This window comes from Lithobates pipiens, unplaced genomic scaffold (assembly GCF_037356315.1).
Source record: "Lithobates pipiens isolate NorthernLeopardFrog02 unplaced genomic scaffold, aLitPip1_a1.2 Scaffold_18, whole genome shotgun sequence".
NCBI lineage: Eukaryota > Metazoa > Chordata > Amphibia > Anura > Ranidae > Lithobates > Lithobates pipiens.
This window is the reverse complement of record NW_027507758.1, coordinates 566,356,491-566,377,760: the sequence shown is the minus strand read 5'-3', so window position 1 is coordinate 566,377,760 and position 21,270 is coordinate 566,356,491. Positions and strand designations below refer to the sequence as shown.

The window sequence follows — 21,270 nt, the reverse complement described above, 5'->3', positions numbered from 1 at the left end:
TGTACAAGGGCTAACACCCCTGGCTTAGGATGTATAAATTTATTTTATGCAAAATCAATTGGACATATCTTTGGAAAGATCTTTCAAAAGGAAAAATAAGTAAACCTAACAAAATATAAAACTTCTAGCATTGTGAATGTCACCCTGTTTCAAGCTGCTAATGCCATCTTTTATCCTATTTGCAACATATGGGTCCGACAACAGTGACACTCCAGTAGTGAAGAGGTAATACGCTAACAGCAATACTTAAACTGTATAAGAAAACTGTTGTTAAGTTTGCCTAGATGGTTTTGGAGTGTTTAATATTCTTGAATAATTGTACTTTGAAAATGTAGATTATTCACACAATACAAATGCAAGGGTATTGCATGCCTCTCCTATCTAGTCTCACATACAGCTTCCTGGTGGCCAGTGCTGCCTTCATGATCCTTTTTGTTCCTTAAACAGTAAGAGGTTCTGCTAATAGCTTAGAAAATACGGCAGTTATGGAAGGGAGATAGAGTGACCAGCGCAAGGATTTTTTCAACGTAATCTTTAAAACTGCCAATACAGGTCCAATCTCTATGCTCTTGAAGAAGACACTGAAGGATGGAAAGCAGGCCCTCGGATTGTCAAAAGTGTAGCATGTGCATAGTACCTGACCTAAAAAAAACACTTAGGAACTCACTAAGTGTAGATCTATGAGGCTTTTACCGGCAAGCAAGAGTCAATAGATATTTTGGCAAGCAGCTGGTGGTGATAAATGGGGAGTACTCAGAATAGTCAGGGGTGGGTAGTGGGGTCCCACAGAGTTCTGTGCGGGGACCAATCCTATTTAATTTGTTCACTAAAGACTTGGAGGATGGGGTAAACAGTTCAATCTCTGTATTTGCAGACGATACTAAGTTAAGCAGGGCGGGCAACTACATAGCAAATGAGGTTTAATGAGGTTTAATGTAAACAATTTAAAATAGTGCATTTTGTGGCAAAAATATGAATTCAATCTATACACTAGGGGAGAAACTCTGGGGGAATCTAGGATGGAAAAGAAGCTGGGGGGTCCTAGTAGATGATAGCAGCAGCTTGGCATTGCATGCCATTGTTGAGCCTAACAAAGCAAACAGAATATTGGCATGCACTAAAAAAGGGATTAACTCCAGGGATAAAGCGATAATTCTCACACTCTATAAGACTCTGGTCTGGCCGCACCTGGAGTATGCTGTCCCGTTCTGGACACCAGTCCTCAGGAAGGATGTACTAGAAATGGAGCGAGTACAGAGAAGAGCAACAAAGCTAATAAATGGTCTGGAGGATATTAGTTTTGAGGAAAGGTTGCGAGCACTGAACTTATTCTCTCTGGAGAAGAGACGCTTGAGGGGGGATATGATTTAAATTTACAAATACTGGTGACCCCACAATAGGGATAAAACTTTTTTGCGGAAGGGAGTTTAAAAAGAAACATGGCCACTCATTAAAATTAGAAGAAAAGAAAGAGGTTTAACCTTAAACTAGGTAATGGGTTCTTTACCCTAAAAGTGGCAAGGATATGTAATTCCCTTTCACAGTCGGTGGACTCAGCGGGGAGCATCGATAGTTTCAAAAAACTATTAAATAATCACCTGAATGACCACAACATACAGCAATATACAAGGTAATACTGACATATAATCTAATTATATAATGTCCATAATCACTGCCACATCAGTTATATGATAACATTGTACTGCACTGGTAACAGTATGTAAAAAATAAATGTGAAAAAAACAAAAATTTTTTAACTTAATTTTCCCAAAAAATTACAACAAAAACTCACCATGCCTCTTACTAAATACCTCAGACTGTCTACTTTCAAAAAAAGGGTAATTTGGGGGTATTTGTACTGTTTTGGCATTGTCAGGCTTCAAAAAATGAGCTAGGTCATCAGTACGTCAGGACTAGAGTTGAGCGGATACCTGGATGTTCGGGTTTGATGGGTTCGGCCGAACTTCGAAAAAAAGTTCAAGTTCGGGACCCTGAACCCGAACCCCATTGAAGTCAATGGGGACCTGAACTTTTGAGGACTAAAGCCCCGTACACACGAGCGGACTTTTCAACATCCAAAGTCCGTCAGACCGAGTCCGTCAGACTATCCGATCGTGTGTGGGCTGCAACGGACTTTAGCTCCGCAAAAGTCTGACGGACTTTAGAAATGAAGCATGCTTCATATTTTCCCGACGGAACTCCGCCGGACCCGGTCCCCTTCGAAAAATCCGCTCGTGTGTATGCTACTCCGACGGACTAAAACCGACGCTAGGGCAGCTATTGGCTACTGGCTATGAACTTCCTTATTCGAGTCGGGTCGTACGTCATCACGTTCGAATCCGTCGGAGTTTAGTGTGATCGTGTGTGGCCAAGTCCGTTCGGCCGAAAAGTCTGTCAGAACTCCGGCGGAACTCCGGCGGAACTCCGGCGGAACTCCTTTGGAAGTCTGTCGGACATAAGTCCTCTCGTGTGTACGGGGCTTAAAATGGCTCTAAAAAAGTAACGGAAAGGGCTAGAGGGCTGCAAATGGCAACAAAATGTTGTTAAGAGCATGGCAAGTGCTCTGCAAACAAATGTGGATAGGGAAATAACTTAAAATAACATAAAATAAATAATAAAAAAAAATTATATGCTGGAGGCCCCCTTCCCAGAAGAAGAGGTACAGGAAGTGATTAAGAACCTCAGAAACTCAATGGCACAATGCCGCACAGTCAATTGTTCGGGTCCGGGACCCAAAAATCCAAAAGTCCAGGAATGCCCCAGAATACGCTTATTTAATGGATAAGCTAGTGGGAAAATAAAATAACTTTGAAATGTCAAAAATGTAAAATTATAATCTTGACCTAGGAGGACGAGGTCCATATGGAATAGGAGGTTGAGGTGGCGGTGGGTGTGGCGGTATAGGTGGAATCGCCGGTGGAGGAGGACGAGGTAGCCAACACTGGTTCAAAAATACAACAATGGCTGGGTAAGGTCGGTGATGTGTTGAATTCTGTCCCCCGTCGGATAGTGTCCGCCCTGTACTGCGCTTGGTCAGTATGTAGGACAAGGGGATTTCAAAAATCTCCGAAGATGAACGGCGCTGCGCGGTGAGTCCAGGTTCAAGCCACACCATCCGAGGTTCAAGCCGAGCGAAGCGAGGCTGTGCCCAAAGCGTGGCGAGCGAAGCGAGCCCGTGAGTGGCCCTGTTACTATGTGATACCGTATGTCCACTTGGATGGTGGGGCTTGAACTTGCACTCACTGCGCAGGTGCCGTTTATCTTCCGAGATTTTCAGAATCTCCTTGTTCTCGAGCCGGACACTATCTGATGGCCAGACAGTTTTTGTCAGAACACCGGTATACATGTCTATTCTGCACATGGTACAGACAAGTCCTGTGGGATCCATGCCTGGTTCATTTGAATGAACGTGAGCTTGTCCAAATTGGCTCTGGACAGGCAGCTGTGCTTGTCTGTGATAACGCCCCCTGCCGTGCTAAATACACATTCAGATAATACACTGGGGCTACACAGGGCAAGCTCAGGCCCTGCTAACAGAGCCATCAAAAGGCAGAAGAGACTGCTGCATGATTTGGGCTCAGACTGCTTGGCTGATTTGCAAAGGGGTGATGTGAAAGACTGATGGACATCGGCTGCAGGTGCCAACTCTGATCTTTCATCAGGAGACTGGGTGGGAGACAATGTCAAGGAACCGGAGGCACTGTCAGCAACCCAATCCTCTATCGCCTGTACTTGTCCTCGCCTCAACATTCGTACAGCCGCATTAGGCCTGACCAAATACCGCTGCAGGCTCTGGCGCCTACTCGCATCTGCAGAAGGTGTTTCATTTGTGCGTGTAGCTGGCACAGATCGACCATGTCCTCTCCCTGCAACAGGAGCTCCACCAGCAGCACCATGACCGGAGCCATGTCCCTTCTTTGACGTTCTCCTTATATTTTCCAAATTTGGCCTAAATGGGTGTTTTTGCAATAGCAGAATACACCCAAAGTATGTAAACGGTGTATCTCAGAGCTACAGAAGTGACGAAAATGCTATTAAAAAAAACATTTTGCCCTACATTTATTTTTTTTGAATAGCACAATAGAAGAAAAATATATAAATTGTGTAACACACACCTCCACATATGCAGAAAACACAGAAAATTTGGGGTTTTTTTTGCACTAAACGGGTGTTTTTGCAATAGCAGAATACACCCAGAGTATGTAAACTGTGTATCTCAGAGCTACAGAAATGCTGAAAATGCTATTCAAAAAAAAATCTTTTTGCCCTAAAATTTTTTTTGAATAGCACAATAGAAGAAGAAAAAAAAAAAAATATATATATATATATATATATATATATACCATAATATAGAAAAAAAAATCTTGTGCTTAGACCTTGAATATCTCCTAATGGTAAAGTGCAAACAGAATTTATGTGCAAATGAACAATGTGCAAATAAACAGTGATATGGACCTTGATTGTCCTCTATACAAAATTATGAGCAATACTAAACAAATATTAAAACATAAATTAATAGTCCATTTAAGTAAAGGTGCTCGATGTGCAATGTCATTTTGTTCATAGTTTTGTAAAGAACACATTCAAGGTCCATATCACTGTTTATTTGCACGTTGTTCATTTGCACTTTACCATTAGGAGATATTCCAGGTCTATAGAGATTGCTTATTTTGTACATAGTTCATTTGCACAGTGTTTTTTTTTTTTTTTTGCTTTTAAAGTATCTCACAAAATATCTTTTTATGTGACAACACTGAAGAAATGACTTTGCTACAATGTTGTGAGTGTGTACATTTGCTGTCCCCTCAAATGCTTAAGGTGATTTGTTAGTGCAAATAAAAAAAGTATCATGGACAGTACTCAGATGTTTCTGTTGAAAGTGCACTAATATGGCTACAATCACCTCAAGCATGATGGAAGATACTGCATATAGTCATATGAAGAAGTAGTTAAAGAGGAGGTCCACCTAAAAAAAAAAAAATATTAAAAGCCAGCAGCTACAATTACTGCAGCTGCTGACTTTTAATAAATGGACACTTACCTGTCCCAGGGTTCAGCGATGTCGGCAGCCGGAGCCGATCCTGATCCACTCAGATTCAATTATCCCTTCAAGCAATATGTCAAAACAAAAACAAATGAGTATTATAGAATAATAAAATAAATTAAACTGAATGTGCATTTTTATATTTTATGCATTAATTTACTTAATAGCTAATATATTTTATTTATTCAGGCTGTGGAGACTTGGAAAAAAGAAGCCCAAGATGAAATTGTACGCTGCCACAATGACCTGAGGAGAAAAGTATATCCGCCAGCCAGTGACATGCGCAAAATGGTAGGAAAATTCACCACAATGCCTAATATTTATTCCACAGGCAGCTTAAAGGGGTTGTGAAATAAAAAGGTTATGGCGCTAAACCCTATTAGTGATGAGGTGAGTTAACTTATCAAATCCTTATATAGAAAGAGAAAGAAAAAGAAAAAAGCTATTGGTGATACCGTGAAAAAAAAAAAAAAAAAAAAAATATCCTAAAGCAATTTTATCCAAAACAAATTATGTGTGATTAATGTGGAGTCAGCATTCATGTTCCATTATAATAAAAACAAAAAATGAGTATTAAATTATCATATGCGTATCAGCCTACTAAAAACATGTAAACCTTCATTAAATGTGCAAATTAGTGGAAATAATGTTAATATTCAACAGTATGTTAGTGTAAAACAGATTGTGCAAACATGTGCAAAAAAAATGTGCAAAAAAGCAACTAAAGGTCAGGACAACCAAGGATCAGAAATAATTTAACCATAAAATCGCATGAAGTTGCTAAATGTGCGAATAGACAATATTTTCAACCAATAATCGCATGAAGACGCATTTGTGTCCAATATAAGTCCAAAATTAATATTTGGCTTGATAGTGCTGCCTCTTCAGACTATTGTTGTAATTGTTACAAAAAGTCAATGGGGGGTATTTGATTTACTCGTGCAAATAGTGCGGGCTTTCAATTAGAGAACTTCATCCCCGGTGCGCCACTCTGTGCTATAGTATGTGAATGCTCTCACCAGAGTTAATGCCCCTGTGGGGCTGGATGGACCTTCACAATGTAAGCCACTGTGTCGCTCTCTGGCTGCTGCTGGTGCACTGGGTGAAGCTTCGTTGTTCCGTCCGTATGGTATCCAACGTTAATTATATAAGGGAAGACATATCCATAGTGTAATACGTTCTTAACCAAATCGTTCGTTTATTAATATTAAAATCTACTCACATTTTACATTAAAAGCATGTGCATATAGGAAAAAACTCCGCCGTTCGTCTCAAACGAGTGCACACAACGTGGCCACTCGTTGTGTGCACTCGTTTGAGACGAACGGCGGAGTTTTTTCCTATATGCACATGCTTTTAATGTAAAATGTGAGTAGATTTTAATATTAATAAACGAACGATTTGGTTAAGAACGTATTACACTATGGATATGTCTTCCCTTATATAATTAACGTTGGATACCATACGGACGGAACAACGAAGCTTCACCCAGTGCACCAGCAGCAGCCAGAGAGCGACACAGTGGCTTACATTGTGAAGGTCCATCCAGCCCCACAGGGGCATTAACTCTGGTGAGAGCATTCACATACTATAGCACAGAGTGGCGCACCGGGGATGAAGTTCTCTAATTGAAAGCCCGCACTATTTGCACGAGTAAATCAAATACCCCCCATTGACTTTTTGTAACAATTACAACAATAGTCTGAAGAGGCAGCACTATCAAGCCAAATATTAATTTTGGACTTATATTGGACACAAATGCGTCTTCATGCGATTATTGGTTGAAAATATTGTCTATTCGCACATTTAGCAACTTCATGCGATTTTATGGTTAAATTATTTCTGATCCTTGGTTGTCCTGACCTTTAGTTGCTTTTTTGCACATTTTTTTTGCACATGTTTGCACAATCTGTTTTACACTAACATACTGTTGAATATTAACATTATTTCCACTAATTTGCACATTTAATGAAGGTTTACATGTTTTTAGTAGGCTGATACGCATATGATAATTTAATACTCATTTTTTGTTTTTATTATAATGGAACATGAATGCTGACTCCACATTAATCACACATAATTTGTTTTGGATAAAATTGCTTTAGGATATTTTTTTTTTTTTTTTTTTTTTTTTTTTTTTTTCACGGTATCACCAATAGCTTTTTTCTTTTTCTTTCTCTTTCTATATAAGGATTTGATAAGTTAACTCACCTCATCACTAATAGGGTTTAGCGCCATAACCTTTTTATTTCACATTTTTATTTCCCTCTCCTCCCCAATAAGGAAGTGAGGGCTTCAGGCACAGGCAGCTCTAACCCAGTATATTTCCTTTCCTTTCTCCAATTTTTATTTTTATTTTCAATTTATTTCACATATTTCTATCACTTAGGAGATTTGATTTTTCCATAGCGCGACTTTATTTATTTATTCAGCTTAAAGGGGTTGTATAGGTTAGGTTTTTTTTATTTTTAAAAATAACAAACATGTCATACTTACCTCCGCTGTGCGGTTCGTTTTGCACAGAATGGCCCCCGATCCTCAACTTCTGGGGTCCCTCGGTGGCTGTCTCGGCTCCTCCCCGCAAGAGCTAACCCCCCTCTGGGATGCATTAAGGTGAAAAAACACAAAGCTTTACAACCCCTTTAATTCTTCAGTAAGCCATCAAATGCTGCCAATGTGCCCATCAAATACTGTCACTCTGCCCATCAATTGCAGCCACTGTGCCCTCAAACGCTGCCTTTGTGCCCATTAAACGCAGCCACTGTGCCATCAAATGTTGCCACTGTGCCCTTAAATGCTGCCACTGTGCCCATTAAATTATGCCACTGTGCCCATCAATCGCAGCCACTGTGCCAAACGCTGCCTTTGTGCCCATTAAATGCAGTCACTGTGCTATCAAATGCTGCCACTGTGCCCTTAAATGCTGCCACTGTGCCATCAAATAGTTTCATAGTTTCATAGCTGGTAAGGTTGAATAAAGACACTAGTCCATCCAGTTCAACCTGAGAGAGTGTCTACCCCTATCGCCTGTACATTTCACACTCACATTGGTCCCTACCCTCAAGGAGCCCACAATCCCCATTCATATACTAGGGCCAATTTTGGACAGAAGCCAATTAACCTACCTGCATGTCTTTGGAGTGTGGGAGGAAACTCACGCAGGCACAGGGAGAACATGCAAACTCCAGACAGGTAGTGTCGTGGTTGGGATTTGAACCAGCGACCCTTTTTACTGCTAGGCGAGAGTGCTAACCACTACACCACTGTGCCACCTTTTTTTTTTACATCTAAAGTGACCCCCAATATGTCCCCAGAGTCTCCTTTATTGTACATACAAATCGTCCCTGTCACTGTACTCCTATACAGCATGTGATGGCACTGTACAGCACGTACAAATGCTGCCACTGTGCCCATCAAATGCAGCCACTGTGCCAAACACTACCACTGTGCCCATAAAATGCTGCTACTGTGCCATCAAACACTGCCAGTGTGCCCATGAAATGCTGCCAGTGTGCCCATGGAATGCTGCCAGTGTGCCCATTAAACGCTGCCAGTGTGCCCTTGAATGCCCCCAGTGTGACGCCCGCACGCTCGCTGTCTGCCCGGCACTTACCCTGTCTTGGTAGGGCAGTGGCTGACGGCGATGAGTGGGGTCCTTCATGCGTCTCCTGTCATCCTCATCTCCCTTCCTCTCCTCCTGATGGGCATCCAATAGTGGAGCCTGTCGTTTCAGCCAATCAGGTGACAGACCCGAGCACCTGATTGTCAGAGAGGCAGTTTATTGTTAAGAAAGTGAATAGTCATTCAGCGCAGGTCACCTTTTTTGATGCATATTAGAGCCTATGGCTCTAATCAGGTGCTTCAAAAACAGCCCCCCGACACTGTAATTCTGGCGCCCTGCGGGGGGTGGATACCTGAATTACAGGGGCAGGGCCGGACGCCTGAAAAGAGGCTTAATAGCATCATGGACCCCTGGGCAAAGTAATTCTCTAGGGGTCCCTAGAATGGAGACAGCCCAGGTAAACAGACATCAAGTAGGTAGGAGGCAGACAAGCGGAACTTCCCCTTTTGGGTGGAGCTCCGCATTAACTACATGAACAATCATTCTGTACAGCAAAGAGACAGTGGTAAAATACCACATACATAAAGTAACAAAGCTGTTCTGTGCATATATTATATTTGCTAGATTGATGCCTCCTCAACACTATGAACCCTCTACCCTAGATATTCCCCCAGCACTCTGACCCCTCTAAATCCCAGATACCCCCCCAGCATGCTGACCCCTCTACACCCCAGATATCCCCCCAGCACGCTGACCCATCTACACCCCAGATTTCCACCCAAAACTCTGACCCCTCTACACCCCAGATATCCTCCCAGCACTCTGACCCCTCTATACCCCAGATATCCCCCCAGCACTCTGACCCCTCTATACCCCAGATATCCCCCCAGCACTCTGACCCCTCTATACCCCAGATATCCCCCCAGCACTCTGTGCCAAAGTGCCACGCATGCTCAGAATAAATTACGAGACGCAAGCTATTGGCTACTGGCCTCTACGTAGTCTCATCGTACGTATCGAATGTCACCTCGTTCCGAACAATCTGATTTTCCGACAACTTTGTCCGACTGTGTGTATGCAACACAAGTTTTGGGCAAAATCCATCAGAAAAAATCAGACGGATTTTGTGGCCGGAATGTCCGACTGTGTGTACAGAGCATTAGAAGAAAACCTGTTAGGGTCTGCAAAAGACTTGAGACTGGGACGGAGGTTCACCTTGCAGCAGGACAACAACCCTAAACATACAGCCAGAGCTACAATGGAATGGTTTACATCAAAGCATTTTCATGTGTTATGCTCAGTACACAAGGTCGGAATTTCCGACGGAAAATCCGATCGTATGTGGGCTCCATCTGACTTTTTCCATCGGAATTTCCGACACACAAAGTTTGAGAGCAGGATCTTAAATTTTCCGACAACAAAATCCGATGGTTTAAATTCCAATCGTGTGTAGACAATTCTGATGGACAAAGTGCCACGCATGCTCAGAATAAATAAAGAGACCACAGCTATTGGCTACTGGCCCGTTTATAGTCCCGACATACGAGTTGTACGTCACCTCGATAAGAACGATCGTATTTTCCGACAACGTTGTCTGACCATGTGTATGCAAGACATGTTTGGTACAAAATCCATCTGAAAAAATCTGATGGATTTTCTTGTCGGAACGTCCGACCGTGTGCACAGAGCATTCGAATGGCCCAGTCAAAGTCCAGACCTAAATCCAATTGAGAATCTGTGGCAAGACTTGAAAATTGCTGCTCACAAATGCTCTCGATCCAATATGACAGAGCTTGAGATATTTTGCAAAGAAGAATGGCCAGAAATGTCACTCTCTAGATGTGCAAAGCTGGTAGAGACATCCCAAAAAGACTTGTAGCTGTAATTGCAACGAAAGCTGGTTGTACAAAGTATTGACTCAGGGGGCTGAATACAAATGCACGCCACACTTTTCACATATTTGTAAAAACTTTTGAAAACCATTTATTATCTTCCTTCCACTTCACAATTATGTGCCACTTGTGTTGGTCTATCACATAAAATCCCAATAAAATACATTTACACTTTTAAATGTGGAAAATTTCAAGGGGTGTGAATACTTTTTTAAGGCACTGTAAATACCCAAGGACTCAAATGACTGAAATATTCTTATTAAATTCCGAAAGTTTTTTCATTTTAAAGACTAATAGCCCACACTGACACCAGTGGCATTTGTCATGTGACTTGTCAGTTCTAAATTGCACCCCATTTCATGTCGCAGTGATTATGAAAAAGGTTCCTGCACTATTTTTGGTGATTACATGTGTGACTTGCTTTGACATCTGTGCATGATATCGCAATTTCAAAGCCGCATTCAATGTGAACGTGGGCTAAGTCAGCTCAGATTTTGTAATTTTGAGATATATCTAAATATAAATATTATATATATATATATATATATATATATATATATGTGTAGCGCACTACTCCCTTGGGAGCTGCTGGGTGTGTTCATACCTTTCTGCTAACTTGCTCCGCTGTTCCACCCCTGCACGAATTCCAATAGACAGTAGACAATCCACGATAACGTTTAAAAACTTTTATTTCTTGCTTGAAGGATGTTACATTGCTTTTAGAGGATATGAGTTGCCTCTAACACTTTCGTTACTATTTCTGTTCCCATGTCCTTTCCTATAGTGAACTCACCAATGCCCCTCTGAAAGACATTGCAGTATATGGATGCTGGAAGCCCCAGGCCTCACCTGCCTATCTTGCCTCCTGCAATCCTCCCGGCGTCAGTTCAGGAAAGTGTCCTGGATGGATATGCACTGCTGGGTTGCACTCCCTTTGCTCTCTCCCATTGACAGTCCATGTTTGCCACAGAAGTTCGATCCCAGTTTACTCCGTCCTCTTTACAGCTACGTCCCGCTCCGCATGGTCAGATACATCCTAAGCTGGGATGCCTGGTCCACTCCTGCAGATTACATTGTGGCGGTGGTAATGACTATCCGGCGCTGAGGTCTCTGAACCCTCAGCCCTTCAAGCCCCTTCCTGCTATCCAGCGCTGGGGTCTCTGAACCCCCAGGCCTTCAAGTCTGCTCCTTGATAGCTACATTTCTGCTCCTTCTCTGCTCCTTCTCTGCTCCAGACTTTTCCATCCACCCAGGAAGCATGTGACCCCCAGCTTATATGCGAGTCCTGCCTCTGCAAGGCAAGGGAAGGTAAGGGAGGTCTTTCAGGGTCAGAGTGTAGGTGGCCACACCCCCCTCTACTCTGTCACTCCCCTCTCCCAAAACAAACAACCAGGCCTAAAAGTGTAAGGCCCTGGATAAATTTACCTAACACTTACCTTATCTAAAACTATTTAGCACCCACCTAAGTGTGCTGGGCACTACATATATATATAGCACTAACCCCCGAAGGAGCTACTGGTTTTATTCAGGCTTACCGTTACCTCTTCTGATCGCCTCTTCATCTTAGGGAGGTCCCGTGGAAAGTAGCCCAAATGAAGATATATCAGACACATGGGGCTTTTTGAAGATTTATTTAGGAGTAACACCAAGGAAAGACACAAGACACAGTCCTTCAATAGAGGGTTAGAGGATAAGGGGGAGTTCAGGCTCCTGGTAATTGCAGGTTAGAGGTATCAGTCAGATCCAGAGGGCAAACAGCTCCACAGACTGGATCCGGCAGTCACCGGATAGGCCCCTCTCACTTGACCTAGCAGCCGATGAGATGCCAAACAATATCTCTGCCACAGACTTGTTAACTAAACTTAGTGGTTCTTGAGAGTAGATGCACAACAAAGTCTCTGCCACAGACTTGTTAATTGAACTTAGAGATTCTTGAGAGTTTTTAGGAAGAACTACCATACAGTACCAGATTCAGCCTATCCGGTGATACTGTAAGGCTATTGATCCGGGTTGCGTCCTCAAACTGAGTTTCCATGCCCTTCGAGAGACACCAGCCCCTGCGCTCGGTCCTCCATTGGAAAAGCCCTCCCCTGGATCCTTCAGCTTTCCTTGGCTTCTCCCCGCAGGCGAGACAGCACAGGACCACCCCTGGATCAGTAGGCTCCAAGACATATCTGGGCCTACACTCTCAGCTGCAAAGCCTCAGGCCAGTCGGCCCGAGGTGCAAGACCATGCAACACACCCAAGGCCAGGGGGGCCCTTGGGTTGGGATCATGGCCCCCGGAAAATTAACCCAGAAAAATGGCTTTGGTACCTTAAATAGCCTCTCCCAGAATGCACAGCAGGGAAACCACACCCACTGAACCATTTTTGAGCAAGAGGCGGTATTCAATGCATCCAGCCTGTTGCTGTTCCACACCCACTGACGGTGACAGTGACACCTACGGTCAGGTGGGAATCAGGGCAACCCAACTGGACTAGTACAGAAAGCAGAACTTTTAGAGAAATTAATCTGAACCAAACTACAGCTTCAGATAATTAAATTGGAATAAAAACAATAGTGTCTACTCATCAGGAGCAGAGCGCTACACACATATATATATATATATATATATATATATATATATATATATATATATATATATATATATATATATATATATATATATATATATAGATACAGTGGTGTAAAAAAGTGTTTGCCCCCTTCCTCATTTCCTGTTCCTTTGCATGTTTGTCACACCTAAGTGTTTCGGAACATCAAACCAATTTAAACAATAGTCAAGGACAACACAAGTAAACACAAAATGCAATTTGTAAATGAAGGTGTTTATTATTAAAGGTGAAAAAAAATCCAAACCATCATGGCCATGTGTGAAAAAGTGATTACCCCCCTTGTTAAAACATACTATAACTGTGGTTGTCCACACCTGAGTTCAATTTCTCTAGCCACACCCAGGCCTGATTATTGCCACACCTGTTCACAATCAAGGCATCACTTAAATAGGAGCTGCTTGACACAGTAAGGTCCACCAGAAGATCCTTAAAAGCTACACATCATGCCGAGACCCAAAGAAATTCAGGAACAATTGAGAAAGAAAGTAATTGAGATCTATCAGTCTGAAAAGGGTTATAAAGTCATTTCCAAAGCTTTGGGAATCCAGCGAACCACAGTGAGAGCCATTATCCACAAATGGCGAAGACATGGAACAGTGGTGAACCTTCCCAGGAGTGGCCGGCCGCCCAAAATTACCCCAAGAGCGCAGCGACGACTCATCCAAGAGGTCACAAAAGACCCCACAACAATGTCCAAGGAACTGCAGGCCTCACTTGCCTCAGTTAAGGTCAGCGTTCATGCCTCCACCATCAGGAAAAGACTGGGCAAAAATGGCCTGCATGGCAGAGTTCCAAGGAGAAAACCACTGCTGAGCAAAAAGAACATCAAAGCTCGTCTCAATTTCTCCACAACACATCTTGATGATCCCCAAGACTTTTGGGACAACATTCTGTGGACCGATGAGACAAAAGTGGAACTCTTTGGAAGGTGTGTGTCCAAGTATATCTGGCGTAGAAGGAACACTGCATTTCATAAAAAGAACATTATACCAACAGTAAAATATGGTGGTGGTAGTGTGATGGTCTGGGGCTGTTTTGCTGCTTCAGGACCTGGAAGACTTGCCGTGATAAAAGGAACTATGAATTCTGCTGTCTACCAAGAGATCCTGAAGGAGAATGTCCGACCATCTGTTGGTGTACTCAAGCTGAAACGAACTTGGGTTCTGCAGCAGGACAATGATCCTAAACACACCAGCAAGTCCACCACCGAATGGCTGAAGAAAAACAAAATGAAGACTTTGGAGTGGCCTAGCCAAAGTCCTGACCTGAATCCTATTGAGATGTTGTGGTATGACCTTAAAAAGGCCGTTCATGCTCGAAAACCCTCTAATGTAACTGAATTAAGACAATTCTGCAAAGATAAGTGGGCCAAAATTCCTCCAGGACGCTGTAAAAGCCTCATTGCACGTTATCGCAAACGCTTGGTTGCAGTTGTTGCTGCTAATGGTGGCCCAACCAGTTATTAGGTTTAGGGGGCAATCACTTTTTCACACAGGGCCATGATGGTTTGGATTTTTTTTCACCTTTAATAATAAACACCTTCATTTACAAATTGCATTTTGTGTTTACTTGTGTTGTCCTTGACTATTGTTTAAATTGGTTTGATGTTCCGAAACACTTAAGTGTGACAAACATGCAAAGGAACAGGAAATGAGGAAGGGGGCAAACACTTTTTCACACCACTGTATATATATTAGGGCTGTTACAGATTAACATTTTCATGTTCGATTAATCGATTTTTTTTAAATTGGTAATTGACTAATTTCAATTAATTATAACGCACATACAGATCCAACTACTTTTAGCTGATCTCCTTGCATTGCAACTCTGCATTAGTCAGTGGTAAATGTGGTATACACTATATACAATCACCCGACACTAGTTTGTTTCCACAATCCATGACTTAACTTCACAATTCACACAAATACGTTTTAAATTCAAACTGTAGCACTGACGTATGTCATTTTTTTTTCACAGAAGCATGACAATCCTGCCACCTCCGGTCTAACTAATTACTCTCACCTTATGGCATGGACCCCTGTGCAAACAGGTGGTCATACAAGCTGGTATCAAAAGGGTTAACACGAGCCATACACTTCTCTCACATCTCCTTAGATCTCAGCAAGGATGCCAGGTCACGGGTAGAGAGAAAAGATCTAAATGCTCACCACTTAAGTATAAGATTTCATTTTTGTGTTCAAACACAAACTACTTACATAAAGATGATAAAAAAACACAGCATGTAAAGCCGACAATCGTGTTAGTTGCATAGGACAGTAACCAATGACGTCATGCATAGCTCCTCACCCGTACGTGTTAAGTTCAATCAGAGAGAGGTGAGTACCGATCAAAAGAATTTTGATTGATAAAAAAAAATGAATTGATTAATCGAGGAATTAATCTTTAATTGTCTCAGAGCAATATAAACTTGACAAAGGTATATGTCTTCTCGTGTCTATCCAAAAGCCAATAAAATATTCTGCCTAGAAGATGGGCTTTAAAAAAATCAGCTAAATTTAAGATTGCTTTGAATTAGTCAGATTTTTAGCTGAAACTCATGTATTTGTATTGCAATTAGATTTGGAATGACGACGCTGCCAAAAATGCTCAAGATGTTGCAGATATGTGCCTTCAAAAGCACAGTCATCCATCCAAACGCATAATACAAGGTCAGTATTAATAAGAGCATTAGACCGTACCTATATAGAATTCAATTGTGCGTACAGTAAACCAAATAACAAACATAATATATTAAAGTGTTACTAAAGCCACAATAGTCAAATCAGTCTGTATATGTCGTAAAGCATGCTTGTTATACTCACTGTGAAACCTAAGGGGTTAATCCTCCACATTGTGTAAAAAAGCTGTTTAATCTTGTATTCTCTGATCCTCCCCTTCTTCCACAGTCCCCAATCCATGAGCCTTGGAGGGACTCTGCACATGCTCAGTTTGGTGTGTTTTGCTAGAGAGTTTTTTTTTTTGGGGTGGTGCATGTGATCAGCACAGGGCCAATCAGCACAGCGCAGACATAGTCAGGGGTCATGCGGCCTCATAGGACAGTCAGAGGAGAATGAAAACTTCTCCCACAAGCTTTAAAGTGGTTCTAAAGGCAGAATTATAGACTGTTACTATAATTATTTATAATTATAGACTGTTTACTATAATAATTGCATTTCCGTGTTCTGTGAGGGACCAGATAGGGAACCAGATATGGTTAATGCAGGCTCCTGGTTTTAGTAATGATCAGAATTTCCGAAGGGAAATGTTCGATGTGAGCTTGTTATCGGAAAGTCCGACCGTGTGTATGCTCCATCGAACATTTGCTGTCGGAATCTCCGCACACAAATGTTTGAGAGCAGGTTCTCTAATTTTCCGACAACAAAGGAAAGTCTGATCGTGTATATAAAAGTCCACGCATGCTCAGAATCAAGCAGAAGGGGCCGCACTGGCTAATGAACTTCCTTTTTTATAGTTGCGTCATATGTCTTTAACGTCACTGCGTTCTTGATGTTTGGAATTTCCAACAACATTTGTGTGAAGGTGTGTATGCAAGACCAGTTTGAGCCAACATCCTTCGGAAAAATCCACGGTTTTGTTGTCAGAAAATCCAATTGTGTGTACAGGGCATAACAGTTTAAAGCATATTAGCTTTTTTTCTTTTATGTATTTTTTGCAAGAACAGAAAATATCTTTTAATCCTGGTAGAAATCCAGTAACCTCATAATGCGATTCCCTACACCATAAGAATGATAATAGCGGCTATTCAGCCACTTGATCATTCTTATGGGCAGCGAGAGGGGACCACCCCCCTCCTGCCGCCCTCCGGTGCTTATACTGATTCACCCCTGCCGTCGGTTAGTCAGAGAAGGGAACAGCTGGGACTGGATGCTGACGAGAGAGATTTCTGGCGGACCAGATGTTCCCCGGAGTCTCTATGATAATTCGTCCAGCCTCTGCATTGAAAAAATGGCACCACCATTTTTTTATTTTATTTTTTATTTCAGGCTTCCCAGCCTAGAGGTGACATGCAGGGACTTATAGATCCCAGATCTCACTGTAAAGAGGACCTTTCAAGCTTATTCTTATTACAAGTGTAGCGCTGGCTCCTGACGAGCATGCACTATATGTTTTTGAAAGTTGATATTCCTGAAACCACAGTTGGGTTTTAGGGCTAATTTTACTAAATTATGATTTCAGTACCAGTCCAGCTGGGTTGCACTGGGTTCTCCTTGGCCACAGGTGTCGCTGTCACCACCGGCAAGTGATAGAACACAGTTTAGCTGGGTGTATTGAATGCCATGTTTTCTCTGAACCAGCCCAGTGGGAGTGTTCTCCTGCTGTGCATTCTGGGAGGTGGTATTTAAGGTGCTGACATCTCGTGTTATGGGGTTCTGTGTCAGAGGATTTTTCTGTCTGGTTCTGGTCCTCCTGACTAGCCTCCATGACCCTCATGCCTGGGGTGCGGTTCCATACATTTCAAAGTCTCGGGGCTGGATAGCCCGAGGCGAAGCAACTGCAGGGACAGGCCTGAATGGCTGTCAAGACCTGGTGATTCAAGGGTGGTCCGGTGCCGTCTCATCTAAGGAGAGGCCCAACAACTGGAGAAGCATCCAGGGGAGGACTCTTCAGGAGAAGGCTATGCACAAGGCTGGCTTCTCTGAAGGAGCCTGGAGGCTCAGTTGAAGGACACTCCATGGATCCACACTCATACTGTGCTCTATAAATTTGTCTATGTCCCTCAGTTACGCTCAAGTCTGTGGCAGAGACTTTTTCTCAAGTATTCTACGCTCAAGTCTGTGGCAGAGACTTTTTCTCAAGTATTCTACGCTCCAGTCTGTGGCAGAGACTTTACTTAACACCCTACCGGCTGCTAGGCCTAGTGAGAGGAGGTCTATTCAGGGGTTGTGGAAATCCAGCTGTGAAACGGTTATTCTCTGGATTCCTTCTACAAAGACTTTCCATTTTTGACAGTCCAAAGTACCTCAACTTCCTCTTAACCCTCTACCCAAAACTGAGAGATTCTGTTTCTATTTCAAATAAATAACCCAAAAGAAGTTCGAGTGTCAGTTTCTGCATTTCTTTGGGCTATCTATCATGGAAAACCCTAGACAGAGACGAGATCAAGAAGGTAACGGTAAGCCCAATAAAATCAGCAGCTCCTTCGGGGGTGAGTGCTACACAAGGGATGTTTACAAAAATAAAAAGTGTCAAACTAGAAAATAAAAGTAAAATTAACAATAATAAAATAAAAAAAATGTAACGTGCCCCTTCCCTGTGTGCTCACACGCAGAAGTGAATGCGTACGTAAGTCACACCCACATTTGTAAACAGTGTTCAAACCACACATATGAGGTATCACCGCGAACGTTAGAACAACAGAAATAATTCTAGCCCTGGTCCTCTTCTGTAACTCAAAAAATGTAACCATAAAAAATTGGGATATTTGGGGATTTTTAAGTACCGAAATTTGTCCCCATTCCACGAGCGTGTGCAATTTTGAAGCGTGACATGTTAGGTATTTACTCGGCATAACATCATCTTTCACATTATGCAAAAAAAAAAGTCAAACTTTACTGTTTTTCTTCTTTTTAATGCATGAAACAGTTTTTTTTTTCTAAAAAAAAAGTGTTTGAAAAATTGCTGCACAAATACTTTGCAAGATAAAATGTTGCAATGACAGCCATTTTATTCTCTTGGGTCTCTGCTAAAAAAAAATGTACCGTATTTTCCGGCATATAAGACGACCTTTTACATGTAAAAAAACTGTCCAAAAAGCAGGGGTCATCTTATACGTCGGGTCAGCCCCTCGGATGCCTGCTTGGTGTTCGTTAATACTGTATGTAGCTTCGGCTACACACAGTATATACCGCTGAGCCAATCCTGGTGAGCGATGTGTTCAAATGAATACAGAGCCTGCTCGGATTGGAGTAACAACCTCTAGAGTAGCCTGCTTGGATTGGAAAATCACCTGGCATTTAGGAAATAACTCAAGACCTTCCTCTTTTAGCAGATGATCAAAGCTCGCCACAGTGCCTAGAGGCGATTCAGTTCGCATTGTGCGCTATACAAGTATTTCATTCATTCATTCATTCATTGGCTTTGAGAGTCAGAGAGGCACGGGCTGATGATGTTTACAGCCTCTGCCAATCCAAGCAGGCTTTGTATTCATTAATAGAATACATCGCTCTCCGTGATTGGCTCCAGCAAAAGCAGGAAGAAGGAAGAAATATGAAGCCTCGTAAGCCTCGAAAGCCGGTTTGTCTTATATAGTAAGTACAGTTTTAAAAGCGTTTTTTGTCCTGTAAGATTAGGGGGTCGTCTTAGAGGCCAGGTCGCCTTATACACCGGCAAATACGGTATAATGTTTGGGGGTTCTATGTAATTTTCTAGGAAAGAAAATTATGATTTTTACATGTAGGAGAGAAATGTCAGAATTCCCTTGGCAGGCAAGTGAGGGGAAGCTCTGCTGATTTTATTACTCAATCATGTACAAACAAAAATGCAGTTTTTTTTTTATTTTAATTGCATGTCCCCCTCCGATCTACAGTGACTGCACTTCCAAGTGCACTTTCAGGGAAATTTCAAGTTCACTTTGCACTTGTATGCCCCGTACACATAATCGGAAATTCCGCCAGCAAAAGACCGATGAGAGCTTTTGGTCGGAAAATGCAATGGTGTGTATGCTTCATGGGACTTTTGCTGGATGAATTCCCGCCAGCAAAAGATTGAGAGCAGATTCTAAATTTTTCGGTCGGAAAAAGTTTTGATTGGAAATTCCGATCAACTGTAGCAATTCCGACGCGCAAAATTCCTACGCATGCCCGGAAACAATTTGATACATGCTCGGAAGCATTGAACTTAATTTTCTCGGCTCGTCATAATGTTGCATGTCACTGCGATCTTGATGGTCAAAAGTTCAACAAACTTTTGTGTGACCGCGTGTATGCAAGCTCGAACGGAATTCTGTCAGAAGAACCATCTAACCTGGAGCTCTTTGAAACATTACACTGACATCTGGTGGATGGTAGGAGAGGAGCTGGTGAAAGTTGGAATTACCATTCTCTTAAGGCGTGGAATTATTTGCTGTCTGGTGAGTGCATCCCCAAAGGGGAGATTACATCGCACGAGGTGATCCTTGGTGGAAGCTTTTCAGCACAGCAAAAGACGTGTTTTTCCTACCAGTTTGTTTTTTATTAAAATTTATATTCACATTGGACAGTGGATAAGAAGCGCTGCTGCAGTATTATAAAGGATTTTTTTGGTGTTTTAACATGTATTTTGTATATTTATTTATTTATTTTTTTGTTAGAGCCATTTGTCACTACTTGTGGGGAAAACCTCTATTTCTCATCGGCTAAGGATCCATGGAAAGACGCAGTTGATGATTGGTTCAGTGAAAACAAAGAATTTATTTATGGACATGGAGCTAAAACAGAAGATGATGTAACTGGACACTATACTCAGGTAATTACAAAGCATCAAATGTTATTGCATCTAAAAGCAAATAACTGCAAAGATCATTACTTCCTCTTTATGTAAACCTGAGCACTTCAACCTGAGAGGTGTGATAAAAACAAGAGGAGATCCAAAATACAGAAAATGTGCAAATCTTGTAAAAGCTGAGCTTTGCTTTTACATGAAAATAATTTACAACATACTTTGGTTGCACGTATCTTTGGATCTACTGATTGTTTTGGGATGTTTTTGTCATCCCAACGTAGGATCACAGCACAATATATTTCAATATAAAAACAATATTAACTGTATATTTATAATATATATATATATATATATATATATATATATATATATATATATATATATATATATATATATATATATATATATATATATATATATACCTGGGAGCTCCCCTTTCTTTAAAGGCTAAACGTGAGATCTCACTTAAAGTACTTTATCTGGGGTCTTCTTTCTTTGCTAGCTAAAAGTCACTCTTTTGTTATTTGTAATCCAAACGTCTGTGGAGGGTTAAGCTGAAGTGCTCCTGGTGTAACTCCAATAACTTATCTACAAAGCTTGAGGCGCCACGGTAGATAGGCCTCAAGCCTGCTCAGTGTCAGTTGCTCTGCTACTCCTCTGTGGAACCACAGATTCCAGCGAGGCCTGTATGTGAGTCTAACTGCATGCAAAAGTTA

General features: G+C 41.9%; 1 protein-coding gene across 1 annotated transcript in view; it reads left to right on the top strand.

Annotated features, from left to right (window-relative positions):
* Positions 1–21,270, top strand: part of LOC143989013 (allurin-like) — an 80,190-nt gene that overhangs the window by 20,004 nt on the left and 38,916 nt on the right. Inside the window, exons 4-6 of the mRNA XM_077489009.1 lie at positions 5,234–5,335; positions 15,693–15,783; positions 20,424–20,578. Of these exons, the coding sequence (XP_077345135.1) occupies positions 5,234–5,335; positions 15,693–15,783; positions 20,424–20,578 (348 nt within the window). The remainder of the gene's footprint in view (positions 1–5,233; positions 5,336–15,692; positions 15,784–20,423; positions 20,579–21,270) is intronic.